The 22,769-nt window shown below is 38.8% G+C and overlaps 1 protein-coding gene across 1 annotated transcript in view; it reads left to right on the forward strand.

Annotated features, from left to right (window-relative positions):
• Window positions 1–2,136: 2,136 nt before the first annotated feature.
• UPP2 (uridine phosphorylase 2) overlaps window positions 2,137–22,769 on the forward strand; it is a gene marked incomplete at both ends in the record, with an annotated part of 42,600 nt that continues 21,967 nt past the window's right edge. Inside the window, 3 exons of the mRNA XM_079925256.1 lie at window positions 2,137–2,198; window positions 7,084–7,201; window positions 19,578–19,736. Coding sequence (XP_079781382.1) covers window positions 2,137–2,198; window positions 7,084–7,201; window positions 19,578–19,736 — 339 coding nt within the window. The remainder of the gene's footprint in view (window positions 2,199–7,083; window positions 7,202–19,577; window positions 19,737–22,769) is intronic.

Below are 22,769 nucleotides of genomic sequence, written 5' to 3' on the forward strand. Positions count from 1 at the left end.
TTACATAATGTCCCGGGGAGCTGTTATATGGGGTCCATAAATCTTTGCTGGCATTACCTGGCACTGTCAGTGATGAAGATCATTGGCTGACAGACACAGAAAACAAACTTACGCTTATCCCAGCAGAAAGGGGGTGGGAAAGGATAAATTAGGAGTTTGGGATTAGCGGATACAATCTACTGTATATAAAATAGATAGACAACAAAGTCCTACTGTACAGCACAAGGAACCTTGTAATAAACCATAACCCAAGAGAATATGAGAAAGAATATAAATATATACATATATATGTGTAACTGAATCGCTTTACTGTACACCAGAAACTAACACAACATTGTAAATCAACTATACTTCAATTAAAAAAAAAGATCATTGGCTGACAGAATTTGTATTGGAAACCAACACGTTAATTAGTCTAATTAACTTGCTGGAGTAATTAATCATCTAGCACTTATCTAATTAGCTAATATTTTCACCTGTCAGAGCCAGAGGTAAATGCCAGACTGGAATTGGGTGGGGTTCGTCCTCATTATACCCAACAATAAATTGAGAGATAGAGCATGGAATACCAGATACAAGTGGGAAGGCCCCAGCAGTGGTAAGTGGGCATGCTGAGTCTGAAAACTCTCAGTGGGCGTTGGGAAAGAGCAGCAGGTACACCGCTCTGAGGTGGGTCATGAGGTCAGAGAAAATATGTATTATTATAAACTACAAACAGGAACTACCATCCCAAGTTACAAGCAACACACATGTGCAGGCTTATTTTGCCTCAAAGTTGTCATTACTTTCACCAAGATCAGTTTCCTTGGCGATTTTTGGATGCCTAGGGCAAAGTGGCAAATGTCCATTTGGTGGTGGCAGTGGCAAGATTTAGGCTGCTACACTGGTTCCCTACTTATTCTCTTTCCTTCTCAATCTGTAAACTTTGCTAGCTGACCAAGATGGACCAAAGGAGGCCAGTATGGAGTTCGAGGGGTCTGTCTACAACGACTATCACCAGGAAGAGGAGTATTTCTTAAGATGGAGCTCCCTAGTAAGATGTGGGCATTTGATTCTTCACTGTTACACACATTCTTACAGAGAAATCCATGCACGTTATGAAATGCCTTGTATCTGCTGCTGTTTGGGCATTTATGGACATTTTAAGCTCTGATGTGCTTGAAAGTCATGAGACTAATATTCCTAATGCTCTCACCATCATAGAACTTCAGCTGATTGCCATCAGAGCGGAGCCAAAGGGAAACAGGATAAAGTTCCTCTAAAGTCTTTTAGATTTTCTGTCCCCAGAAGTATAAAGTGAGAAGCAGCAGCAAATATAGTAAATTCATGGATTTCTTAACAGAGGTACCCTGTTTTCTGAAAATACTAGTCTGTATTTTGTTATTCTACCTGTGTTGACTTCGGACAGCTGCTTCATTGGATTTTACAGGCAACCTCAGGTTTAGCTAAATAAAGAGGTCCTGGGAAACAGGCTTTGTTTACTTATCAGAACTTCTGTGTGAATTTGAATGGGCAAAGTTCAGATGAAGGGGTGTTCTGAGGTCCTGACTTTGTGTGTTTTTCTCACTTGTGATCACAAAGAATGAAAACAAGTTGATGAGAGGTAGGATGAGGTGAGAAAATGAAATGTTTGGGAACTGAAAGTTCTCACGTGTACTGGACACATTCTGAGACAACCTGGTGGATTTGTTACGGAAATCAATGGAGGACTTGCAACCATATACAGTTGTCTAAAAGTAAATAAGTCTGTGTGTTACCCCAGACCCATGCTGGACCAAGGCCAGATGTAAGGGAAAGGTGTGTTGGTCAACAGTTAACAAGCTAACAAACCTAACCTATTAAAGAGGTAGGATGCCACACCTTCAAAGGGAACCTATCTTCTTGGGGAAGTGTTGCTCTGAGAGCTGGGCTGTAGTTTAAAAGGCCATGTCAGGGAGAATATTTTTGAATTAATGAGGGAGTTTAGAATGCTAAGTGAAAAGTTCCATTAGCAATTTCGGAAGAAAACAAGTTTTAAGGGAGAGTGGCATTCTAAATTGTCATTCTACCATAATTTGATCTATAATTTAATAGTAAATCACAATATTTTTCTTTCCTGATATCAACTTAAGAGTGATTATCCTCATAATACAAAGTATGACTTCGAGTTTTCCTGCTTCCAATACATCCAAGAGATCTGAGAGGAATACATATGTTGGGTGAGTAATTTTGATCTTTTATTGGTTTTGATGAGATGGGAGGTTCTTTGGATTTTATATTAAATATTCAGAAGATGGATTTCTACAGTTATGTAAGTTTCTTAAGTTTAGAGATCATATAGTTGGAACACAGTTCAGAATACAAAACGAAATAAAAACAATGCCAATTTTCTTCTCAATGGCATTTTCATTTCTCAGTTCTTAGAAGGGGTTAGCTCATCTAAGAAAGTGAGGCAGGGCTTCCCTGGTGGCGCAGTGGTTGAGAGTCCACCTGCCGATACAGGGGACACGGGTTCGTGCCCCCGTCCGAGAAGATCCCACATGCCGTGGAGCGGCTGGGCCCGTGAGCCATGGCCGCTGAGCCTGCGCGTCTGGAGCCTATGCTCCGCAACGGGAGAGGCCACAACAGTGAGAGGCCTGAGTACCGCAAAAAAAAAAAAAAAAAAGTGGGGCAATATGTCAATCACATCTCAATTAAAGAAAAATGAAAGTGGGGCAAAACAAGTCACACAAAACATGCATGAATGAACGAATTCACAGTTCAGCCTGGAATTCAGCCTGGAGTTCAGTCTTTAATCCCAGGACCGTGGGCTGTATCTGAGAAATAATTAAAGGGGCCTCCCAGTGTCTAAGGGAGATGTAACTGTGTTGCAGCTTATTATGAAGTGATTTCATGTGCTTTGTGGTGGACTTTACATAGAATGCACTTCTAAAATACCGTGTAGGTTATTCATCTCAGGGGTAGACATAAATCTGCCAAAGCTGTCTGCAAATTTAGCTCCAATTCCTGCCCCAGGTTCACAGAACATAATAGAGCATTAATCTTCATGAGGCTTAAGGAATTTTTGTAAGTTCCTTCTAAATGTCTGGCTTAAAGGCTCCATCAGGACAGCATTTCACAAAATGCTCCACGTACCCATTCCAAACAGAGGTAGCCTCCCACTGTGTTCATTTCTTCAGGGAAGCCAAGGAGAAGGAAAGGGAAACATTATGAAAATGAAGGTAATGGTAAAATGGAAAGACTGCTCACCCAGCACTTTACTTTGGTTACCAATATTTAATACTGACCATGCTATATAGCATGTCATAGTTTGCTAAAAGACTTTATTCCCAACTGCATCTTTGGCTTATGTTTTTGGGAAAAACTGAAAAAGAAGATAGAGGAGAAAACAGTAAATGCAAGTCTATTTAATAAAAATTATGTATCTTGGAAAGACTGAAGTATTGCAATTGTCTGATTCATACTGGGTTAAATTTGGCATGATACCCCAAATTGGTCCTTCCTTTGGCCACTGATAGAGTGAACATCTTAGAAGTGCTTCTTAATGAGCCTAATGGAATAAAAATCTTCTATAGATGTCTCCCTGTCCCAATTTTTGGACCAAGAGATCATTAGACATTGGGACAGACATCAAAGAAAACTAAAGAATGAATTAAGAGGAGTATTATAATTAACACAAGAGAATATAATGAATGGTTATCCCAGTCTGAGAATTTCTTCTTGAAGATAGGAGAGGTGGAGTAGATCAGTGATTTAAAAAATACAAAGTCCCAGAACTCCTCGACCAACTGAATCAGAATTTCTAGGAGTTGGGCCCAGGTATCAGTACTAAGCACCACGGGTGACTCTGATATGTAGTTAAGAGCTTGACTCACTGGAGTAGATGAATGACACTCTTTCATAGAGTGATGATTCATAGATTCAGCTGGGAATCCAAAGGAAAAATCTCCAGATAGTGAAAGCAGTTTTGGGAGAGTAAAACCGAAAGCATAATAGAAACTGGAAGATAAAGTGTATGGCAGTGTTTCTCAAACTTTAATGTGCATGGGAATCACGTTAAGAGTTAGTCAAAATTCAGATTATAATTCAGTATGTCTAGGGTAGGGACTGAGATTTTGCATTTCTAACAAGCTGTCCAGGCGATGCTGCTGACGCTCCTGGTTCATTGACCACACTTTGTCTAGCAAGGGACAGTGGGTAAATATCTTCCTGCCCCTCAGCAAGAGAAGAAAGAAGGTGTCCTTCTGCTTTGAGGCTTTGATGCTTTTTCTGATGTAGGAAAGTGCATCATGGAATGCTTTCTGTTTGAAACCAGCTATCCACTAACTAATTAAGAATCTGTTGTCCTAAATGTTTTTGAAATTTATAGTATTGCTGTTCTACTTCCTGAACAGTTAATTTAACAAATAAAATTTTTAAATATTTAGGAATTTAAAAAGATACATGAGACAGCTTGCATGAGGGAATTCAAAATCTTTCTGGGAAGGCAGAAAATTAACACATGAAATGCCAAATAAAGGCTTTAGGAGCACAGTGGGGGGGAATTCATACTGACCAGAGAGGAAAGATACTTGGAAAAGCCTTCACAGAGGAGGTGATATTTGAATTTGACCTTGAAGAATGAGTAGGATACTAATAGGTGAAAAACTGAGGGCAAGGAGAAGGATGTTTCAGGAACAAAGGTCTAAAGCAGGGGTTCTTAACTTTGGCTGCACATCAGATCATCCAGGAAGATTTAAAAAATAATTTCAGAGTCTAAATTAATTGGGGCCTGAGCAACAGTATTTTCTTCAAAACCCCCTGGTGATCTTAATGCACAGTCAGGTTGAGGACCATTGGAGATACAGAAACATACAAGGTTTTTGTTAAGATGTTTTAAAGTATTTGGAGGGAAATGGGAGGACCGTAGAGCAGAGAAGTTCCAGATGGTTCTTGGTAAAGATGGCTGGATCCACTGTGGTGTGAGGCAGTGTTCATGCAGTAGGGGAAAGGGCAGGAAGGCTGGCAGCCACGGCATCACCAGAATGGCTGATATGGCCAGGGTGGTGCTGGGATGTCACACCCAAGATGAGTGGGAGCAAACGGATAACCACTGAACTGCACTGGGTAATGAAGTGATGGGCTGACATCAAGAATGGCTTTAAGACAAATACCATATGATACCACTTATATGTGGAATCTAAAATATGACACAAATGAACTTATCTACGAAAAAGAAACAGACTCACAGACATAAAGAACAGATTTGTGGTTGCCAATGGGGAGAGGGGACGGGGGAGGGATGGTTTATGAGTTTGGGATTAGCAGATGCAAACTAGTATATATAGAATGGATAAACAACAAGGTCCTACTGTACAGCACAGGGAACTATATTCAGGATCCCGGGATAAACCATAATGGAAAAGAATATGAAAAAGAATGTATGTATATGTATAAATGAATTACCTTGCTGTACAGCAGAAATTAACACAACATTGTAAATCAACTATACTACAACAAAATGAATTTTTTAAAAAAGAATGGCTTTAAGGCCTTCTAGTTGTAGTCCTTTCTTTCTGGTAAGCTTGTCTTTCCACTGGCTTCTTAGTAATATCTCCACATTCTCTTCTGGGCATCTGGTGGAAGGAGGCTGCTGGAAAATAGAGTTTCTACTTTGAAGTGTCCTCTTTCTTACCTTACCTTCTGTTTTTAAGTCTTACTTTCCTTATTACAATAATTTTGTACTCTTATGGTTTTGCATGATTACTAAAATTAGGTCTTTCACTTGATCACTTCCCCTTTCTCCAAGCTCTTTAGTCTCACTTCTTTTCCTTCACGCTTTTTCTTGAGCATTTCTTTTTTATAAGCTCTAAATCCTGTTGCTTTAGAACTCTGTGCCTGTTTAGTCTTCCTTTTTCTATTATACCTACATTCAGTCTCTCCAGGATCCTACTCAGCTTTCTGTTTTGACCCCATCATCCTGCTTCACTTACTTCTCATTTAGATCTTCTAATGAAAAAAGATCATTTTATAGTATGTTAACAAAGAACCTCTTATTGGTCAGCAGGCTAATGCTGCTTAAAATGTCAGTGGCTTCTTGCTCAATCCAAAACAGGCTGATGGAGTAAAGGACTGGTGTCTACTCTGCACATCCACTGAGAGAGAGAGGAAGAGAAACAAATTTGAGGGAGATACTAGTTTTTTGGGAGCCAGGCCTAGAAGTAGACACATCACTTCCACCCACATTCCAATGGCCAGAACTCAGTCATATGACCTCACTTTACTGTAAGAGAAGCTGGGAATGTGGTCTAGCAATGTGCCCAGGAGGAAAAAGAATTGGGGTTTGATGAACACATTGCATTCTTTGCCACACCCTACTTTTTCATGTCAGTCTTTCTAAAACTAGTACCTGTCAGGTCCTCCATGTTGGGAAGTATAAGAATGAGAGTTAGTTATTCTATGTTCACTGTACATCAGCTGTGTTACAAACATTATCTCATTCAGGCCTTAGGCAATCTTGCAAAGCAGTTATTATTTTCACTATACCAATCTTACAGATGAGGAAGCCAAACAACAAAGACAAAATAATATACCCAAGGTTGCATAATTAGTATATATATGGTTGAACTGGCAGGGGAATCCAGGCAGTCTGATTCCAGAGCCCAGTAGCTTATGTTACACAGCCTCTCTTTCGAAGAAAGAAAATAGCCACCAGGGCTGGACAGAATTGGGTAGAAATGACTGTTCTGTAATCTACTGGTTGTATAATCTTGCACAAGTTTCTCAACTTCTGTAAGGCTTGGCTTCTTATGAATTATTAGTATTACTTACCTAATAGAATGGTCATGGGATTAAACGAGGTAATGTGTTTATTATATGCAGTTTTCATGACATTGTAAAATTTTCATGCTTAATGCTATGCCTGGTACATAGTAAGTGCACAACAAATATTAGCCATTTTTATTCATTATTATACCACATTGCTTCCTTACAAATCAATTAATCCTAAATGAAGGTTTTTGTCCAATATTTGGGCTAGTGGTTTTCATAGGTGTAGACTGATATTTCCCTTTTGTGTGGTATCCCTCCAAATTCCTTTACACCTTCTTTTATTATTTTTTTCAGAAAAGGTTTTGTTCATGTTAAAAATCCTTACCTGGACTCTATGGATGAAGATGTTCTCTATCACTTGGATTTAGGAACAAAAACACACAACCTACCAGAAATGTTTGGGGATGTAAAGGTAAAAGTATTTCTAACTTTAGGAAAAAAAATTGAGTTTCCCCTGGTGATATTTCTCCTTATTTTCCTAACATAAACTTTACACCTTTGGCTAGAGAAATGTCAGAGGTCCCCATAAGAACAAAAGCTGTGCTCGTTCTCTGAAACAATTTAGAATGTGTACATCATGAACAGTCATTTCCACCTTAACAAGATATAAAGGTTCCCAAACTAAATCTAATGCAAACATGGTTATTTGACTCTTCTGGTCCCTAAAGATAAATACAATTTTACTGACAATACTGCTGGGTGTTCAGAATTCATTACGATTCAGTTCACTATTTAACATCTTCAATTATAGGTGAACCTCACTAATTCTCATTTTATCAAATCATGAAATAACTCAACAAAACTAAAAATACTATCTTACACCACTTCTTGAAAACAACCATTATTCAATATTTCATATTATTAAGATTTTTGTTATTTCATAAAAAATATTATGAAATAATTGTTTCTGGAATGCTACTAGGAAAATTTTATGTCAGTATTATTTATCTTAATATATATGTTAATTATAAAAATGACTCATGTTCATTATTTAAAATTGGGAAAATATAAATAAGAACAAAGATTTTTATTTTTTATATTAAATTTAATACAGCAGGTTCTTATTAGTTACCTATTTTATATATATTAGTGTATATATGTCAATCTCAATCTCCCGATTCATCCCACCACCACCACTCACCCCCTGACCCCAGCTGTCCCCCCTTGGTGTCCATATGTTCGTTCTCTACATCTGTGTCTCTATTTCTGCCTTGCAAACTGGTTCATCTGTACCATTTTTCTAGATTCCACATATATGTGTTAATATACGATATTTGTTTTTCTCTTTCTGACTTACTTCACTCTGTATGACAGTCTCTAGATCCATCCATGTCTCTACAAATGACCCAATTTTGTTCCTTTTTATGGCTGAGTAACATTCCCTTGTACGTATGTACCACATCTTCTTTATCCATTCGTCTGTCAATGGGCATTTAGGTTGCTTCCATGATGTGACTATTGTAAATAGTGCTGCAATGAACATTGGGGTGCATGTGTCTTTTTGAATTATGGCTTTCTCTGGATATATGCCCAGTAGTGGGATTGCTGGGTCATATGATAATTCTAGTTTTTAGTTTTTTAAGGAACCTCCACACTGTTCTACATAGTGGCTGTATCAATTTACATTCCCACCGACAGGGCAAGAGGGTTCCCTTCTCTCCACACCCTCTCCAGCATTTGCTGTTTGTAGATTTTGTGATGATGCCCATTCTAACTGGTGTGAGCTGATACCTCATTGTAGTTTTGATTTGCATTTCTCTAATAATTAGTGATGTTGAGCAGATTTTCATGTGCCTCTTGGCCATCTGTATGTCTTCTTTGGAGAAGTGTCTCTTTAGGTCTTCTGCCCATTTGTGGATTGGGTTGTTTGTTTTTTTTAATATTGAGCTGCATGAGCTCTTTATATATTTTGGAGATTAATCCTTTGTCCATTGATTTGTCGGCAAATATTTTCTACCATTCTGAGGATTGTCTTTTCATCTTGTTTATGGCTTCCTTTGCTGTGCAAAAGCTTTTAAGTTTCATTACGTCCCATTTGTTTATTTTTGTTTTTATTTCCATTACTCTAGGAGGTGGATCAAAACATGTACTGCTGTGATTTATGTCAAAGAGTGTTCTTCCTATGTTTTCCTCTAAGAGTTTTATAGTGTCCAGTCCTACATTTAGGTCTTTAATTCATTTTGAGTTTATTTTTGTGTATGGTGTTAGAGAGTGTTCTAATTTCATTCTTTTACATGAAGCTGTCCCATTTTCCCAGCACCACTTATTGAAGAGACTGTCTTTTCTCCATTGTATATCCTTGCCTCCTTTGTCATTGATTAGTTGACCATAGGTGCGTGGGTTTATCTCTGGGCTTTCTATTCTGTTCCATTGATCTATATTTCTGTTTTTGTGCCAGTACCATATTGTCTTGATTACTGAAGCTTTGTAGTATAGTCTGAAATCAGGGAGTCTGATTCCTCCAGCTCTGTTTTTTTCCCTCAAGATTACTTTGGCTATTAGGGTCTTTGTGTCTCCACACAGATTTTAAGATTTTTTGTTCTAGTTCTGTAAAAAATGCCATTGGTAATTTGATAGGGATTGCACTGAATCTGTAGATTGCTTTGGAGGTAGAGTCATTTTCACAATATTGATTCTTCCAATCCAAGAACATGGTATATCTCTCTATCTGTTTGTATCATCTTTCATTTCTTTCATTAGTGTCTTACAGTTTCCTGCATACAGGTCTTTTGTTTCCCTAGCTATTTTATTCTTTTTGTTGCAATGGTGAATGGAATTGTTTCCTTAATTTCTCTGTCTGATCTTTTGTTGTTAGTGTATAGGAATGCAAGAGATTTCTGTGCATTAATTTTTATTTATTTATTTGGCTGCAATGGGGTCTTCGTTGCTTTGCGTGGGGTTTCTCTAGCTGTGGCGAGTGGGGGCTACTCTTTGCTGCGGGGCGTGGGCTTCTCATTGTGGTGGCTTCTCTTGTTGCAAAGCACGGGCTCGAGGCACGTGGGCTTCACTAGTTGTGGCATGCGGGCTCAGTAGTTGTGGCTTGCAGGCTCTAGAGCGCATGCTCAGTATTTGTGGTACACGGGCTTAATTGCTCCGCGGCATGTGGGATCTTCCTGAACCAGGGCTTGAACCCATGTCCCCTGCATTGGCAGGCAGGTTCTTAACCATGGCACCACCAGGGAAGTCCCTCTGTGCGTTAATTTTGTATCCTGCAACTTTACCAAGTTCATCGATTACCTCTAGTAGTTTTCTGGTGGCATATTGAGGATTATCTATGTACAGTATCATGTCATCTGTAAACAGTGACAGTTTTACTTCTTTTCCAATTTGTATTCCTTTTATTTCTTTTTCTTCTCTGATTGCCATGGCTAGGACTTCCAAACCTATGCTGAATAACAGTGGCAAGAGTGGACATCCTTGTCTTTTTCCTGATCGTAGAGGAAATGCTTTCAGCTTTTCACCATTGAGAATGATGTTTGCTGTGGGTTTGTCGTATATGGCCTTTATTGTGTTGAGGTAGGTTCCCTCTATGCCCTCTTTCTGGAGAGTTTTTATCATAAATGGGTGTTGAATGTTGTCAAAATCTTTTTCTGCATCTACTGAGATGATCATGTGGTTTTTAATTCTCCAATTTGTTAATATGGTGTATCACACTGATTGATTTTTTGTATATTGAAGAATCCTTGCATCCCTGGTATAAATCCCACTTGATCATGCTGCATGATCCTTTTAGTGTGTTGTTGGATTCCGTTTGCTAGCATTTTGTTGAGGATTTTTGCATCTATATCCATCAGTGATATTGGTCTGTAACTTTCTTTTTTTGTAGTATCTTTGTCTGGTTTTGGAATCAGGGTGATGGTGGCCTCGTAGAATGAGTTTGGGAGTGTTCCTTCCTCTGCAATTTTTTGGAAGAGTTTGAGAAAGATGGGTGTTAGCTCTTTTCTAAATGTTTGATAGAATTCACCTGTGAAGTCATCTGGTCCTGGACTTTTGTTTGTTGGAAGATTTTTCATCACAGTTTCAATTTGATTGAATTGTGATTGGTTTGTTCATATTTTCTTGTGATTGGTTTGTTCATATTTTCTGTTTCTTCCTGGTTCAGTCTTGGAAGGTTATACCTTCCTAAGAATTTGTCCATTTCTTCCAGGCTGTCCATTTTATTGGCATAGAGTTGCTTGTAGTAGTCTCTTATGATGCTTTGTATTTCTGCGGTGTCCGTTGTTACTTCTTTTTCATTGCTAACTTTATTGATTTAAGTCTTCCTATTTTTCTTGATGAGTCTAGCTAAAGGTTTATCAATTTTGTTTATCTTCTCAAAGAACCAGCTTTTAGTTTTATTGATCTTTGCTATTGTTTTCTTTGTTTCTATTTCATTTATTTCTGCTTTGACCTTTATGATTTCTTTCCATCTACTAACTTTGGGTTTTGTTTGTTCTTCTTTCTCTAGTTCCTTTAGATGTTAGGTTAGATTATTTATTTGCGATTTTTCTTGTTTCTTGAGGTAGGATTGTACTGCCATAAACTTCTCTCTTAGGACTGCTTTTGCTGCACCCCATAGGTTTTGGTTCGCCGTGTTTGCATTGTCACTTGTCTCTAGGTATTTTTTGATTTCCTCTTTGATTTCTTCAGTGATCTCTTGGTTATTTAGTAACGTATTGTTTAGCTTCCATGTGCTTGTGTTTTTTACGTTTCTTTCCCTGTAATTTATTTCTAATCTCATGGTGTTGTGGTCGGAAAAGATGTTTGATATGATTTCAGTTTTCTTAAACTTCCCGAGGCTTGATTTGTGACCCAAGATGTGATCTATCCTGGAGAATGTTACCTGTGCACTTGAGAAGAAAGTGTAATCTGCTATTTTGGGATGGAATGTCTGATAATTATCAATTAAATCAATCTGGTCTTTTGTGTCTTTTAAAGCCTCTGTTTCCTTATTTTCTTTTTTTTTTTTAACATCTTTATTGGAGTATAATTGCCTCACAATGTTGTGTTAGTTTCTGCTGTATAACAAAGTGAATCAGCTATACGTACACATATATCCCCATATCCTCTCCCTCTTGTGTCTCCCTCCCACCCTCCCTATCCCACCCCTCTAGGGGGTCACAAAGCACTGAGCTGATCTCCTGTGCTATGTGGCTGCTTCCCACTAGCTATCTATTTTACATTTGGTGGTGTATATATGTCAATGCCCCTCTCTCACTTCGTCCCAGCTTACCCTTCCCCCTCCCCGTGTCCTCAAGTCCATGCTTATTAATTTTCTGTCTGCATGATATGTCCATTGGTGTAAGTGAGGTGTTAAAGTGCCCCACTATTATTGTGTTACTGTTGATTTCCTCTTTTACAGCTGTTAGCATTTGCCTTATGTATTGAGGTGCTCCTATGTTGGGTGCATATATATTTATAAATGTTATATCTTCTTCTTGGATTGATCCCTTGATCATTATGTAGTGTCCTTCCTTGTCTCTTGCAACATTCTTTATTTTAAAGTCTACTTTATCTGATATGAGTATTGCTACTCCAGCTTTCTTTTTTTTTTTTTTTTTTTTTTTTGCGGTACGCAGGCCTCTCACTGTTGTGGTCTCTCCTGTTGCAGAGCACAGGCTCCGGACGCACAGGCCCAGCAGCCATGGCTCACGGGCCTAGCCGCTCCGCAGCACGTGGGATCCTCCCAGACCGGGGCATGAACCCGCATCCCCTGCATTGTCAGGCGGACTCTCAACCACTGCCCCACCAGGGAAGCCCCAGCTTTCTTTTGATTTCCATTTGCATGGAATATCTTTTTCCATCCCCTCACTTTCAGTCTGTATGTATCCTTAGGTCTGAAGTGGTTGTCTCTAGACAGCATATATATGGGTCTTGTTTTTGTATCCATTCAGCGAGCCTGTGTCTTTTGGTTGGAGCATTTAATCCAGTGACATTTAAGTTAATTATCGATACGTATGTTCCTATTACCATTTTATTAATTGTTTTGGGTTTATTTTTGTAGGTCCTTTTCTTCTCTTGTGTTTCCCACTTAGAGAAGTTCCTTTAGCATTTGTTGTAGAGCTGGTTCAGTGGTGCTGAATTCTCTTAGCTTTTGCTTGTCTGTAAAGCTTTTGATTTCTCCGTCAAATCTGAATGAGATCCTTGCTGGGTAGAGTAATCTTGGTTGTAGGTTCTCTCCTTTCATCACTTTAAATATATCATGCCACTCCCTTCTGGCTTGTAGAATTTCTGCTGAGAAGTCAGCTGTTAATCTTATGGGAGTTCCTTTATATGTTATTTGTCATTTTTCCCTTGTTGCTTTTAATAATTTTTCTTTGTCTTTAATTTTTGTCAATTTGATTACTATTGCCTCGGTGTGTTTATCCTTGGGTTTATCCTATATGGGACTCTCTGCTCTTCCTGGACTTGGGTGGCTATTTCCTTTCCCATGTGAGGGAAATTTTCTACTATAATCTCTTCAAATATTTTCTCAGGTCATTTCTGTCTGTCTTCTCCTTCTGAGACCCCTATAATGTGAATGTTGTTGTGTTTAATGTTGTCCCAGAGGTCTCTTAGGCTGTTTTCATTTTTTTTCATTCTTTTTTCTTTATTCTGTTCTGCAGCAGTGAATTCCACCACTCTGTCTTCCAGGTCACTTCTCAGTTATTCTGCTATTGATTCCTTCTAGTGTATTTTTCATTTAAGTTATTGTGTTGTGCATCTGTTTGTTTGTTCTTTAATTCTTCTAGGTCTTTGTTAAACATTTCTTGCATCTTCTCGATCTTTGCCTCCATTCTTTTTCCAAGGTCCTGGATCATCTTCACTATCATTATTCTGAATTCTTTTTCTGGAAGGTTGCCTATCTCCACTTCATTTAGTTGTTTTTCTGGGGTTTTACCATTTTCCTTCATCTGATACATAGTCCTCTGCCTTTTCATTTTTTCTATCATTCTGTGAATGTGGTTTTCGTTCCACAGGCTGCAGGATTGTATTTCTTCTTCCTTCTGCTGTCTGTCCTCTGGTGGATGAGGCTATCTAAGAGGCCTGTGCAAGCTTCCTGATGGGAGGCACTGGTGGTGGGCAGAGCTGGGTGTTGCTCTGGTGGGCAGTGTTCAGTACAACTTTAATCTGCTTGTCTGCTGATGGGTGGGGCTGAGTTCCCTCCCTGTTGGTTGTTTGGCCTGAAGCAGCCCAGCACTGGAGGCTATAGGCTGTTTGCTGGGGCTAATGGTGGACTCCGGGAGGGCTCATGCCAAGAAGTACTTCCCAGAACTTCTGCTTCCAGTGTCCTTGTCCCCACAGTGAGCCAGAGCCACCCCCCACCTCTGCAGGAGACCCTCTACACTAGCAGGTAAGTCTGGTTCAGTCTCCTATGGGGTCACTGTTCCTTCCCTCTGGGTCTTGATGTGCACACTACTTTGTGTGTACCCTCTAAGAGTGGAGTCTCTGTTTCCCCCAGTCCTGTCAAAGTCCTATAGTCAAATCCCACTAGCCTTCAAAGTCTGATTCTCTGGGAATTCCTCCTCCCACTGCTGTACCCCCAGGTTGGGAAGCCTGATGTGGGGCTCAGAACCTTCACTCCAGTGAGTGGACTTCTGTGGTATAATTGTTCTCTAGTTTGTGAGTCACCCACCTAGTGGTTATGGGATTTGATTTTATTGTGATTGCACCCCTACTGCCATCTCACTGAGGCTTCTCCTTTGTCTCTGGGTGTGGGGTATCTCTTTTGGTGAGTTCCAGTGTCATCCTGTCAATGATTGTTCAGCAGTTAGTTGTGATTCCAGTGCTCCTGCAAGAGGGAGTGAGTGCATGTCCTTCTACTCTGTCATCTTGAACCAATCTAGAACAATGATTTTTAAAAACACGTCTAAAAAAACCCCTACCAGCTAAACAACGATGCCATCAACCTATTTTCTTTTCCTTCAGTTCTTTTTAACAAATAGATTTTTAAATAGCTGGAATTACGTAACTTTACAGTCTGTGTTTTTCACTTAACTTTATGTCATTAACATTTCCCCATATTGTAGTGTTCTCTTTGAAACACATGGTTTATGGATGCCAAGCGCCTGTGCCATACATTACATAGTCTACTATTGACTTTAATGTTGAAGTATTTTCTATCATAAACACACTCAAATGGATATTTTTGTACCTATAATTTTTTTTACATTTAAGTCTATTAAGATTTACAGAAATGGTCAAAGGGAATGAACTTAAAAAATTTTTTTTTGTTTTCTAAAAGGCCTACACCTAATCACAGTCCCACCGCTAGAGAATTGTGCAGTTTTCATCTGACTTTTATTCACTCCTTTAGCAATTACAAGAACAAAAATAAAAGCTCTCAGATCCACTACCTCAAATCTTCACATTCCCTCTTTTAGGTGGGTGTAGCAGATATTCATTTCCTCCATAAAACAAGGAAATTGAATTCAGAGTGGTCAAAGGTGGTTAACAAATTACACCATATAGTGGCAGAGCTAGGACTTGGACCAAATTCTTCTAAGTCCAATTTCCAGGGTTCTTGCCCACTGCACTAGCTGGGCTTTTTGAGTCATCATAACTGAGAATAGTCTATTAATTGACAGGGGGCATTGAAGAAAGGGGAGGAAGAGGAGGAGGCGGTTAGCTAGACAAAGAAGGAGGAGGAGGAGAAGGAAGGAAGGGTGGCAGGGTGGGGAGGAGATGAAATAAATCTATGATATTCATTAACAGTAGGGGCTACATTGCTCCCTCCCCCTCCCATCTTTCCTAGGGCACAGGTGTGATGGTGTGGGCTCATCTGATGTGACCCACCCATTTCCCTACTCCTCTGCAGTCAGCGGCTCTTTGCTCTTTCATGGCCTTCCCTCAATCTTTTGCTTCATCTTTTCATCTCTTCCTACTGCTGTTTCTGATGTTTATGCTCCAAGAGTAAATTGATCAAGGCTGTCTTTGATACTCATTAATTGGACTTTACCTGAATTCAAATGTTAGGTTTGAGGTTCATGCTTCACAATGACTTTTCCAGGACCCTTACATAAGGATAATTCTGATTAATTAAATGATCTATCATAATTAATAAACTAACATGAACATCTAATTAATAACTAAATAGACTGATGTTTTTGAGATAGAAAGTGATCTATAATTTACATATCTAGGTATCTGTCTCTCCTCTACCTGCCTAGATTTTTATCAGCACTTATTCTCATACTTCATCATAACCACTATCCAACCTTATAAGCTCATAATCCACCTGGCTGTGGACAATTTCAATAGATTCTCTTTTGGACAAAAAGACATGCTCTGGTTTAGAACTCATTTTTTTCTACTAGAGAACAACTCTATTGATTGGGCCATTTTGATGGATAGGAGGCAAAAGTGTGTGTGTGTGTGTGGGGGTGTAGATTGGGGAGCAGGTAACGTAGTTCCAAATGATCAGAATTGGCTGTTTAACCTATTCTTTAGAGGCAACAGGTAAAGCCTGACTTATATTTATAGATGCTCTTCTCAGAAACTTGCCTCCTTCCAGTTACGTTCTTATCTTTGAATAAGAACATGCTAGGTTCAATTTCTCAACTCCCTTAAATCCCAGGGTAGCAATTCTAGCTAATAAGAGAGGACATAATCCTTCAGTACCTGAAAACTCAGCCTTGTCTTCACAGAGATGATAATCATTATTAACAGCACTATCTTCAAAGAAAAGGAGAACTCTGGGTGTGTAAAATTTTAAATCTTAAAGATTCTGACAACCATTCCTATTTTATTCATTTTCTTACTTACTGTACTTAAAAGGTTTTGTTAGTTGCTACTTCAAAATATCAGTGGCTTAACACAATGTAAGTTTGTTTCTCACTCACACTGAGTACCAAGTGGGTGCTCCTGGTCAATCAGTGGCTTTCTTCCAACTGGTGATTAGGGACCCAGGCTCCTTCTATCTTGTTGCTCTGTCATCTTCAAGGAGTGCCTTGCAAAGTTTCACTGGGTGTCAGCGCCCATTCAGCAGACAAACAGAAGACAATCTATAGGATCACCAATGGGAGATTTCTATGTGTTAGAACTGGAAGCGACACCATTTCTGTTCACATTCTAGTAGCTGGAACTCAGGCATATGGTCTCATCTACCTGAAGAGGAGGCTGGGAAGTTGAGTTTAGTAGTGTGCCCAGAAAGAAGGGGGAAGAGTTTGGTAAACAGCTAATGTCTTTTGTCATATAGACTTGAATCAATCAATCAGTTGAAAAATATAGTGGAGTATCTTTAGAAGTTATCTACTCAAATTCAACCTCCAAATATATCTTTTATAAGATCACTAACTGGTACCCTCCAATCTCTCCCTAGAAATCTCAAGTAACATGGAAAAGCATTATCTTACAATACTATGTAATATGTATTTTAAGTCTCTATACTCCTTTATTAACAGACAAAATACATATACTGCAGTAGGACCAGATAAATACAACATGGCAAAGCTAAGTCTTTCAAGACACTAGGCATATTTGAAAGTGAGTTCATTCTGGCAGTCTTTAGGCAAAGTCCTTAACATAGTTTTGTAATGCTTCAGACTCCTTCCCAAGACATTTCTATCTTCTTTGATAAAACCAGGACAAATGATAATTTTTTGGGGGGGACATAAATCACAGAAAGTGTCACTTAAAGTCATTGTTGGTTGGTGGTCTTCAGCCATATTTTACTCCTCGTCAAAGCAGCCAGACTGAAAATTGTGTCAATAGGTGATATTTAGTAAGTCTGATTTAGAAGTAAGTCTTCAAGAACAAAAACGCTTTTGTCTACACTTATCATCTTTATGTCTCCAGAAACATTCAGAAATTCCTGTTGATTACAGCAATATCTAAGTTCAAAGAAGAATTCAAACCACAAGCTATTCCAACATCTGTTTTGGTTTTATGGTCAATCTGAACAGTTGTAATTTACATTTACTGGCACCACACACTGAGGTTATTTTCAAACTACTGTATTTTGTAAAAAGGAAATAACAACAACAAAAATGACCTCCTTGTACTTGGATCTTGAGCCAAGTCTTAACTGTCCATACGAACAGAGGGGAATATTTCACAAATAATCAATGCTAATTTAAAAACTTACCTTAGACCATGGTCTTATCCTCTTTGCTACTCAGCCTTGATGGCTAACTTTCATTGCAGTTCATTACTAACTTTAGGCCCCAACAGAGAAACTCATAAGAAGACACAGAAAAGATAATAATGAGGGTAGAAGAGAGGCAGAGGGCCTGGATAAAAGGATAATTACATCCCACCATCGAGAATGAGGGTGGCATAGGAATTATTGCTAAATGGAAACAAAATGCATCATGTAATGAGACCACCCAATACTCACAGTAAATTGTGAATCGGGCACCTAATTCTACAACCTCAGTTAGTTATTTCCTTGGGCAGATACTCTTTATCCTTGTGAGGGGCCTCACTGGCAATCCTTCTGAAGCTCTGCCTAATGCTGCCCACATCAGTCAGGCACTACCAGCTGCCTTTTCCTTACTGGATTTGAACTAGTTTCATTTGCACTAAATTCCAAAAATACAGAAACAAATAAGCAAGCTCAAAAGCAGGGCCAGGAAATTGCTCTATGATATGAAAAACGGAAGTTGCCATTTGTTGACCACTCAGAAAGTGCCTGGCTTTGTCCCCTATCATGTTCAATCTCATCTTATCCTCACAAAAACCCTCTGAAGGATACTACGGTTTTTTTTTTTGTTTGTTTGTTTCTATTTTGGAGGTGATAATCTGAGGCACGTAGAGATTACACGTATAACACTGAACAAACTACTTAATCAGATACAGGGTTGGGGTGCAAAGCCAGGCTTCTCTAACCTCAAAGGTTAGTCCTTAAACCATTGTGTTGCCTTATCTCTCTGACTTGGAGCCTCTTCAGACTCTGTGCACCTCACTGCTCAGCTCAGATTCCAGAATGACTTTGCACCTGGCACCTTTCTGTGGGCTGTGCTTCCTCGGGTCTCTGACATCTGCTGCCACTCCTCCTCCCCACTGCTGAGCCCTGGTCCCCACCAGTCTGGCTGCTCATCCACGCTGCTCTTAGGCCATGTCCATCCTCTCTCTGATATCCACCTCTCCCATCCCTGGGACTGATGTACCCCTAAGAGGCTATTGCACAAGCAACCACCAGACAATTTTATTACCATATTTTATTAGATTTGACACCCTTGACTACAATCCATATTGTAATTTCAGAGATGTTAAAATGTGAATAAGACAAAAATAAAACCAAATTGTTGGAAATGAAGAAATACCATAGTGAGATTTCTAGTCTACAATGATAAGGCTTGTTCCATGAAAATGTCTTCTGAATGAGAAGTGGGAAAGTCTTGATGTGTTTTCTTTAAAGCTTTAAATTAACATAGTATATTTTATAATAAAAACGTATGATTGGGAATGTGGAATCAGAAAACACATCTAAACTTATAGTTCTCATGTTATGTATTTCCATGTCCTCGGAATTGACACATTAAGCCTATAGCCCGCTAATGCCCAACAATAAGCTGCCTATGTCCACTTAAGATGCTTCTTGATGTTCACCATGACAAAAACACCAGGAAACACCCACCTGAACAAAATCAACACTTATTTTGATTTTGTGATTATCTTTTTCATTACTAATTATGTACATAAACTATGTTTCTGGTTGCCTTATTTACCGGGTAATGATGCCAATTAGTTAACTCATGAACATAACCCATAACATCTACATATACCCTTAAGAATATAATTGAAAAATAAAAACATTAAAGTTGAAAGCTGACCCTTGCTTTTTATCCCAGTTACTAAGGCAGGTTATTGTTTATTTTTATTAACAGTTTGTCTGCGTTGGTGGAAGCCCTAACAGAATGAAAGCATTTGCACTGTTTATGCACAAGGAACTCAGATTGGAAGACAGTGAAGAAGACGTTAAGGACATCTGTGCCGGGACTGACAGATATTGTATGTACAAAATTGGTCCCGTGCTCTCTATCAGTGTAAGTACTCAATGGCTGCACGTCACATAGTCATCACAAGCTAGCAAAAGAAAGTGGGAACTTCCAAATACAGGAGTTCTTTTTCCCCTCCTGCTTTGCATTTTCACACAATAAATTAAGTGTCCAGGTGTGACATTCATAGTTGGAAAAAGTCCTAGGGGCAGAAAATAACATTCAATGCTACTTTGGTTTGCTTTATTAGTTACCACTTAGCTATGCAAGTTAGGAGAAAAAACCCTCAAAGCACATTTCCTCTCTTTAGCTTGTAACTGATTAATAAGCCACCAGCAATTTTTTCTCCTCTACCCTTTATCCAGCTTTGGGAAAGTTGGGCTTTTAGTACACAGGGGCCAATTTTCAGGATTACCCAAGTTGTGCCATTTAACACTGTAATAAGCTCACTGAAAAGCTGCTAATACATTTCCATGGAGCTCTTGCAAACTGCTTTCCTGTATTTAGAATATGTTAACAGCTCTGGACACACAGTGTCCTGAGACAATATGAAAGTGGAATGACTTGCAATTTTAGGGAACACAGAGACCGTTTCCCTCTTGGACTCAGGATAGCATACACTTAGCGGAACGTACATGCGTGTGCACCCAGCTTGCCTTCCAAGTGGGTCTCTCTGCCACAGGGCTGTATTCTGAAACAATAGCTCTGAGTCTGTACATATCTGTACACTGCAGCCCTCATAAGGGGCACAGCTAAGCATGCCAGGTGACAAGGGAAGAATCCACTGCAGAGATGTGATAATTCTAAGGAGCTGGATTATATGTGACTCCTGCACCGGGGAATAACTATCAATTGCTCTATAGCACGTGGAGATGGAAGGATGGATGATCATGGCTGGAAGCCTAGACCGAAGAAGGGAAAATTATGCAACACCGGTGGGACAGCCAAGTTGGTCTCCCCTCTGGGACAAAATACATGAAACCTGCTTTGGGCTCACATGGGAGAATCCATTCGTTCATTTGTTCATTCAACAATTACAGAAAGCTACATTAGAAAGAAACTGAGTATCCCCAGATCTTGGCACATTTTGTCTTGCTAACTTTTGCTTGACTTTTAGACTACAACTCTTTGTCCTTTTCTTTGCACAATAAATGGGTAAGGACAGAAAAGTAAAATTTATAAAAATGTGAAACTATCATAAACAAGTAGTAAAACTTCAGAGTAAGATATAAAAATGGCAGTAGACTGATCCTGCTGTCCATCAGGGAAAAAGAACTGAAATATGCATCATGTCCAGAGGGGTCAGACAATTAGAAATGAGTCTCACTAGGCAGAAAGAGGATTTCCAGTTGAGACCACTTCTTTGAAAATTCTTCCTCTCCAGCAGCTGCTGAGGAGTGTGTGTGTGTGTGTGTGTGTGAGAGAGAGAGAGAGAGAGCGAGCGAGACAGAGAAAGAGAGAAAGAGAGAGAGTCTAGCAGAAACATACAAGCCCATTTGTCATTTTATCACCGTGACACATATTAAGTGATAATCATAAACCTATTAAATATCTGATTTAGGAGGAACCTAATAGATTAAATAATGGTTCATTTTCTTAATATACAATTGAGGAAATGAGATTTAGAGAGTTTATTCATTAGTGGTAGAGTCCAGTCTTGTTAATCTTGGATATACATTTTTTTTGATTAAGTAATGTTTTTAATTTTGATCAACTTAAAAAATACAGAAAAATGCGAATAAGGAACTGTAGCCATATTCAGAATTACTGATATACATGTTTCCATCTTTTGTGTATGTATCTACCCATCTATCTGATTTCTTTCTTTCTTTCTCTCTTTCTCTTCCTTTCTTCCTTCCTTCCTTTTTCTTTCTTTTCCTTCTTTCTCTTTTTTTCCTTCTTTCTTTATCCTTCCATCTATCATCTATACTTGTATGCATGTATGTGTGTATGTATGTATGTAACTCTCTAAAGTTTCCTTCAAATTTTCTCTATTCTTCAAATAGTCTGCTATAACAGCTGTTTTGTGTGTATTTCATGTATCAATTCAGATCATTTTTTTCTAATGTTTTGGTATTATTTTGTCAATGGGTGATAGAATATAAGTTTTATTTGTTTCTCTTTGTTGATATTGTACTTGCTTTTATTTAACTGATTAATTGCTGTCTTTATTGGGGGGTTTATCATTTTTACTTATTTTTTTTCCTTTAGCATTGTTCATTTTTTTTTGAATTTTATTTTATTTTTTTAAACAGCAGGTTCTTATTAGTTATCTATTTTATGCATATTAGTGTATATACGTCAATCCCAATCTCCCAATTCATCCCACCACCAACTCCACCCCCGGCCGCTTTCCCCCCTTGGTGTCCATACGTTTGTTCTCTACATCTGTGTCTCTATTTCTGCCTTGCAAACCGGTTCATCTGTACCATTTTTCTAGATTCCACATATATGTGTTAATATACAATAGTTGTTTTTCTCTTTCTGACATAGTTCACTCTGTATGACAGTCTCTAGATCCAGCCACGTCTCTACAAATGACCCAATTTCATTCCTTTTAATGGCTGAGTAATATCCCCTTGTATATACGTACCACATCTTTATCCATTCATCTGTCAATGGGCATTTAGGTTGCTTCTACGACCTGGCTATAGTAAATAGTGCTGCAATGAACATATTGGTACATGACTCTTTTTGAATTATGGTTTTCTCTGGGTATATGCCCAGTAGTGGGATTGCTGGATCATATGGTAATTCTATTTTTAGTTTTTTAAGGAACCTCCATCCTATTCTCCATAGTGGCTGCATCAATTTACATTCCCACTAACAGTGCAAGAGAGTTCCCTTTTCTCCACACCCTCTCCAGAATTTGTTGTTTGTAGATTTCCTCATGATGGTCATTCTGACCGGTATGAGGTGATACCTCATTGTAGTTTTGATTTGCATTTCACTAATAATTAGTGATGTTGAGATTTTCATGTGCCTCTTGGCCCTCTATATGTCTTCTTTGGAGAAATGTCTCTTTAGATCTTCTGCCCATTTTTGGATTGGGTTTGTTTTTTTAATATTGAGCTGCATGAG

The sequence above is a fragment of the Stenella coeruleoalba genome (genome assembly GCF_951394435.1).
Source record: "Stenella coeruleoalba genome assembly, chromosome: 6".
In the NCBI taxonomy this organism is placed as follows: domain Eukaryota; kingdom Metazoa; phylum Chordata; class Mammalia; order Artiodactyla; family Delphinidae; genus Stenella; species Stenella coeruleoalba.